At 35.2% G+C, this 6,147-nt stretch overlaps 1 protein-coding gene across 1 annotated transcript; it reads left to right on the forward strand.

Annotated features, from left to right (window-relative positions):
* Window positions 1-2,653: 2,653 nt before the first annotated feature.
* On the forward strand, window positions 2,654-3,818 carry LOC122024970 (uncharacterized protein At3g27210-like). The gene is made up of 3 exons (XM_042583711.1): window positions 2,654-2,897; window positions 3,248-3,331; window positions 3,421-3,818. Exons 1-3 carry the CDS (start codon window positions 2,780-2,782, stop codon window positions 3,756-3,758), a joined length of 540 nt encoding a protein of 179 aa, XP_042439645.1. The 5' UTR covers window positions 2,654-2,779; the 3' UTR covers window positions 3,759-3,818.
* The last annotated feature ends 2,329 nt before the right edge of the window (window positions 3,819-6,147 follow it).

Genomic DNA, 6,147 nt, shown 5'->3' on the forward strand with positions numbered 1-6,147 from the left:
TGATAAGGCCGAGCGCCTCTAAGCTCTGTCGGGCTTTGCTCGTTCGAGCGCATACAAGCACGTTTGTGCTTGTTCGGCCTCCGCTCGATCATTCATATACTAGAAGTTTGATAAGGCCGAGCGCCTCTAAGCTCAGTCAGGTTTTGCTCGTCCGAGCGTATACAAACACGTTTGTGCTTGTTCGACCTTCGCTCGGTTATTCATATACTAGAAGCTTTATAAGGTCGAGCGCCTCTAACCATGAACATTCCTTCAAAGGAGGTATAGCCGATTGATTAGATATTAGTTTTAGTTTTGTCTGCTTACTTGTCTACTTTATTATTTTATATTTTCTTTTCTTTAATCGTGCCTAGAGAGTTGAGCCACTTTTCAAAATTCTCTCATTGATAATTGGTCATTTAACGGAGAAAGAATGTTTTAGTCTTCCACATTGGAGGCGCACGAAGGTATGGCGCCTCAACCCAAGCATGATTTGGTCTTTCATGAGTTTTTTTCCTTTTCAACGATATTGTTGTTCTTTAAATATTCGAGTTTTCATTTTTTTTTACTTTGTTTTGATATAGTTGACTGTTATTTATCATTCCGTGTTTTTAAGTTGACCCTATATATCTAGTCAACCCTAATTAATTCTGGGATGATCAATTTGACCCATATAAATTTTCTATCGACAATTAAGATAAATCGAGATGCACTTGTAGCGGATGACTGATCAATTCAGTATTCTTAGGTTAACTACATATTAAGAGAAATTCATCCATTAATTTACTAAAGTTGGGACTGATCAGTCCTTAAATATTTAAAAAACTGAGAATACGCTCTACTATTGCATCATTGTCTCATGACTTATTATTTATCAGTCATGGTGGCAAAATGTGAAGTCGTCACCTTAGTGACCCCTCCAGGACGACCCCACACACTCTGGAAGGGAGTAAATTATGGGGGCTTATTCCATCTCAATCGAGCGACCTTCCTAAATAGGGAGCACGAGATAACCCAAAATAGTATTTGCACTTACCAAGAATTGAATCATGTCTCTCTAGGAGTTCGAATCCTTTGTCCCGAACTCCCGTGTCCCCTTGTCGATCAGACGGTCGTGATATTCTTGAGATGTGTGTAAGATCCCTTGTGATGTGCAAAGCATTCTTGAAATGTGATTTGATCCATTCGATCAGTGAGCGGGACAGAGGGGACACGGGAGTTCAGGACAGAGGATCCGAACTCGTCTCTCTGGTGACAAGCCCCATTGTTATTTATCATTCATTTGATTGATACAAAAATGTGATAATGCTCACGCCAAGCGCTACTTATCACTATCCCCACAGTGAATTGAAGTGAGGTAAATTAGGTACTGTGTGACCCCTTAAGTGGGAAGGTTATTTACCGTAACCGAGACTTGAACCCTTGCCTATTGATTGTTATTTATCATTCATTAGAGCAAAAGGTGATATTGCTCACCACAAGCAGCCAGTATCGCTGACCCCACGCTAATATGCAGACAAATAAATTATAGGGGACATTTTTCCTAGCGCAGCGACCCTTTACATGAGATTGTTATTTATCATTCATTGAAGCAAAAATGAAGTGCTCACCTTAGCGACCTCTCCAAGGCGACTCCACACTCTCTAGAAGGGGTAAATCAGGGGGACATTTGCTTTAGTGTAGTGGCCCTTTACATGGGGAGGTAGATACTCATCGAGACATTTTGCAACCGATGTGAATTGATTCCAAGACCTATTGGAGTAACCATTTATACATGTACCAACTGCACTAACTTGTGGGGACATTGTTATTCATCATTGATTGAAGTAAAAGGTGATATTGTTTACCCCAAGCAGTTCAGTATCATTGATTCCACGACAAGATATATGTAAGGAAATCACAAAGGGCATATTGCCCTAGTACAACGGTCCTTTGCATGAAGGAGGTCATACATTCAACGAGACATTTTGCACCAGTTGGAATTGAGCTCAAGATCTATTGAAGGAAACACCCATGCAGATATCAATTTTGTATTTATCATTCACTAAAGTAAAAGGTGATATCATTCACCCTAAGCAGCTCAGATACTAAATGAGATATTTTTACACTAGCTAAGAATTGATCGTAAGATCTATTGAAGTAAATACTCATGTAAGTATCAATTATGTCAGCCCGTGAAAACATGTTATTTATCATTCATTGTAGTACATAGGTGATTCATTACGCTATATATATTTATCATTCTCTAGGGATACATAAATTGTCATTCCCCACCAACTCTATAGATATATAAATTGCATTGGAATCGTGAATCTAGTCCAGCTGCTCTATCTGCACGTTCTACTTGTTTATAATTTTCATAAATGATGATAGCACAATCAGAATTCAAATTTTTGGGGCTTCCTAATCGTAATCTGGATGTAGAACAAAAAGATGATCATTAAAACGAATAATTTATGCAACCAGTGAACAGGTACAAACTTCGTCAACTAGCAGAGCATATCTTGTGAATTATTTTAGTGATGTAGACATGAACACATGTGGCTGAAACAATTGGCAAAGAAGTCCACTTTCTCAGCACATGCAAGACCACATCTACCGCCCTTCTTCTCTTCCAGTTGGACCCATTGAACCATAAAGCTTTCTGCAAATTTGCTTGTCACTATCTCTTTCAAACCCACCACCCCTCACACACTTGCTTTTGTTTCCCTGTAACTGCATCTTTTTTTATGTCAGCGCTTTCCTTCTTGTTCCTTTCTGTCTCACAATTCTGCAAGTCCCCAAGTTTTCGCATTCCCTCATGAAACTGAAGCTGAGAATTGTGTCCAAGGCAAGGCAGCTCCTGACTGCATCCTCAGAGGAGGACAAGGTGGTCAATAGTGAACAATTGGACTCCAGGAGACAGAGCGCCGGCCATGGTATTGCCCTTGCATTTCTTCCTGTTTCTCTATCTGATTTCTTTGCTTATTCATCTGGATGCTTTTTGTATGCAATTCTATTTTACAGTTAACATGTTCTTCAGTTTTATTTTGGAGTTAAAAAGTAGAACTTTTCTTAGTAAGCTCATATTGAGTATCTTTTCCTTATGTAGATCAAATTTCAAAATTACCTTTATTTTATGATTCCTTAATGCTCTGCTGGTGGTTGCTCTTTTGAATCTGATTCATCTATGGGACCGCCACTTTGACTAGGAAGAGACAATGCGTTTAATGTACTTCCAACAGATAGAAATGTGTTCTAATGTGCTGATTCATTGCATATTTATTAGGTACAAAGGATGAGACCTTCTTTGATTCACAGACATGGTTAGTAGATTCAGATTGTGAAGATGATTTTGTCAGTGTCAATGGAGGTTGTAAGATCACATATAAGTCTCAGATTATACTTTTTATTTCAACTTTCTTACCAATTTTGAAGATTTCTCTTTCCTGTCATATTTAGATTTCGTTCCTTCCAGTTCCAGAAATCAACCGGGCAACATCTTCTCCCCTACTAGTTTTCCTGAAGTTATCTCTGAGCCTCCGACTTATGGGAAAAGAAGTCTTGCTGAACTTCTTCAGGAGAGTCAACTAGATGAACTGGAAATCAAACAAAACGATGCCAATCACAAGTTGAAAGTCAATGGACAGCCATGCCAAGATGACATTAATTCTCCAGATCATAAAGATTCAAGTCATCAGAAAGCTAAAAAAATGAAGCCGAAGCAGCGTTGCTTGTCAAGCTTGGTGCAGAGTCTGAGTTTCAAGGACAGGAGGAGCCGCAATGTTAATGAGCTCTAGTTTGCTTAACCTGTTCTCTTGTTATGCTTAAATTAGAATGACAGATGCTTATGAGTTGAATGGATTGTTCGCCTTTCCAATTTTGATTTCAATTCGAAAGACAATGGGAATTGATCAAATAGGTTTGTATAGTCAATAGTTTGTTCATTCACACTTGTTTAACCGGATAACAATCCATTCCGGATCAACTCAGACCGATCCGAGTGAGTCGACTCGATAGGATGAACCAAGCTGGCCGAATTAGCTAGGATAAACTGTTTTGATTTCCGCCACATCTCCAGTATTCAATGTTGCTTTATTCTATTCCATTGATAATGCAATTGAAAAGGAAATACAAAAAAAAAACTTTACGTATTAGTAAATATGCTAAATGATTATATATTTTGTAATAAATTAAAAAAATAAAACAAAATCTAAAAATAATGACAGATGAATCTAGCAATAATTGAATTTTATCGAATGGAAATATCGCTTAATGTGACGAAGGATTTTTTATTAAATCACTTAGGTTAGTTTGAAAATAATAAAATCATGTATACTATACCGATTTTATCTTTGTTACTGTTCCTAGTCGAATCATATTTTTTTTATTAGTCGAACCATTTTCTTCCATCAGCTAGTTTCAATCAAAATCAGGTGCTTAGCTGATTTCGAAACCTAGAGATCTCAGAATTATATGAAATCAATTCCTATGTGTTCATCTAGTTATCCTAATTATATTCATGCCTTCAAATATCAATTTTACTCGATATATTGAGAGCAATGATTTTTGAACATAAAAATAGGTTCGAAAAACTAATTCGTATTCAAAAAATCATTGCTCTCAATATATTAGGTCAAATTAATGTTTAAGATCATGCATATAATCAAGAAAACTAGACAAACACATAAGAATAAACTTCATATCATTCCAAGATCTCTAGGTTCATCAATTTCTCCATTAATTAGTTTTGGTCGAAATGGACTGATAGATGGATTTTTTTGAAAATCGATTCAACTGGAAAAAAAACTCAACCGAATCGATTTCTAATGGATTTTTCAAATAGTTTGGAAATCTATTCGAATGAATATTTTCCAGTCAAATCGATTTTCGAAAAATCTATCGATCAACCGATTTTAGACAAAACAGCTGATGTACCTAAAGACTTCGGATGCCATGAAATCAATGTATTCGTCTAGTTCTCCTAATTATAAAAATACCTTCAAACATTAATTTGATCTATATATTGAGAGCAATGATTTTTTTTTTTATCATATATATGTTCGAAAAATTAATTCATATTAAAAAAATCATTGCTTTCAATATATTATGTCAAATTGATGTTTAAGAATATGAATATAATTATAAGAATTAGAACAACTCATAGGACATGAATTTACTTCATTCCCCGCCCGTGATTTACTTCCTCCGTGTTGGCCTTGAGACGGGTTGGCGGGGAGGGGGGGGGGGGGTTGGGGGCAAACGTATTTGCCTTTTGCCACAATGATTTCACTTCATTCCGAGCTTTCTATGTCCATCAATTAATTTTAGGTTCATTTGATCAAAATCGATTGATGGACCTAGAGAACTCAAAATGAAGTGAAACTAGGTTCATTGTGTTCGTCTAGTTCTCTTGATTATATCTATGTCTTCAAATATCGATTTAATCCAATATATTGAGAATAATAATTTTTTTGAACATGAATTAGTTTTTTGAATATATTTTTAGGTTCAAAAAATTATTGCTCTCAATATATCTAGTCAAATTGATATTTGAGGATATCAATATAATCAGAAAACCTAGATAAACACATAGAAATTGATTTCATATTATTCCGAGGTTTCTAGGTCCATCAGCCTGTCCATTAGTCGCTTTTGGCTAAAATTGTCCAAAATCGTTTGATTGACCTAAAGACCTCGGAATAATATGAAATTATGTCTCTATGTGTTAATTTAATTCTCTTGATTATATAAATACTCTTAAATATTAATTTGACATAATATGTTGAGTATAGTATTCGTTTCAACATGAATCAATTTTTTTTTTTAAAATAGTACTGTTCATGATGAATTTTTGGAAATCGATTAGATTGAGTTTTTTTTCAATCAAATCGATTTTTAAATATTTATTTTGGGAAAAATTATTTGATGGACAAACGATCTTTGATTGATATGAAATCAATTTCTATATGTTCATCTAGTTCTCACGATTATATTTATACCCTCAAATATCAATTTCACCTAATATATTGAGAGCAGTGATTTTTTGAACATGAATTAATTTTCAGAATTCATTTTTATGTTCACAAATTCATTGCTCTCAATATATCGGATCAAATTGATGTTTGAGGATATGAATATGATCGAGATAAGTAGATGAACATAGAAACTAATTTCATATAATTCTGA

Source organism: Zingiber officinale, chromosome 9B (assembly GCF_018446385.1).
Source record: "Zingiber officinale cultivar Zhangliang chromosome 9B, Zo_v1.1, whole genome shotgun sequence".
NCBI classification, from domain to species: Eukaryota; Viridiplantae; Streptophyta; class Magnoliopsida; order Zingiberales; family Zingiberaceae; genus Zingiber; species Zingiber officinale.

Excerpts from the sequence above, each read along its gene's own strand:
- LOC122024970 (XM_042583711.1), top strand. The coding sequence starts at position 2,780 with ATGAAACTGAAGCTGAGAATTGTGTCCAAGGCAAGGCAGCTCCTGACT. Across the intron at positions 2,898-3,247 it reads GAGACAGAGCGCCGGCCATG|GTACAAAGGATGAGACCTTC; the intron begins GTATTGCCCTTG and ends CATATTTATTAG. Across the intron at positions 3,332-3,420 it reads TTTTGTCAGTGTCAATGGAG|ATTTCGTTCCTTCCAGTTCC; the intron begins GTTGTAAGATCA and ends TGTCATATTTAG.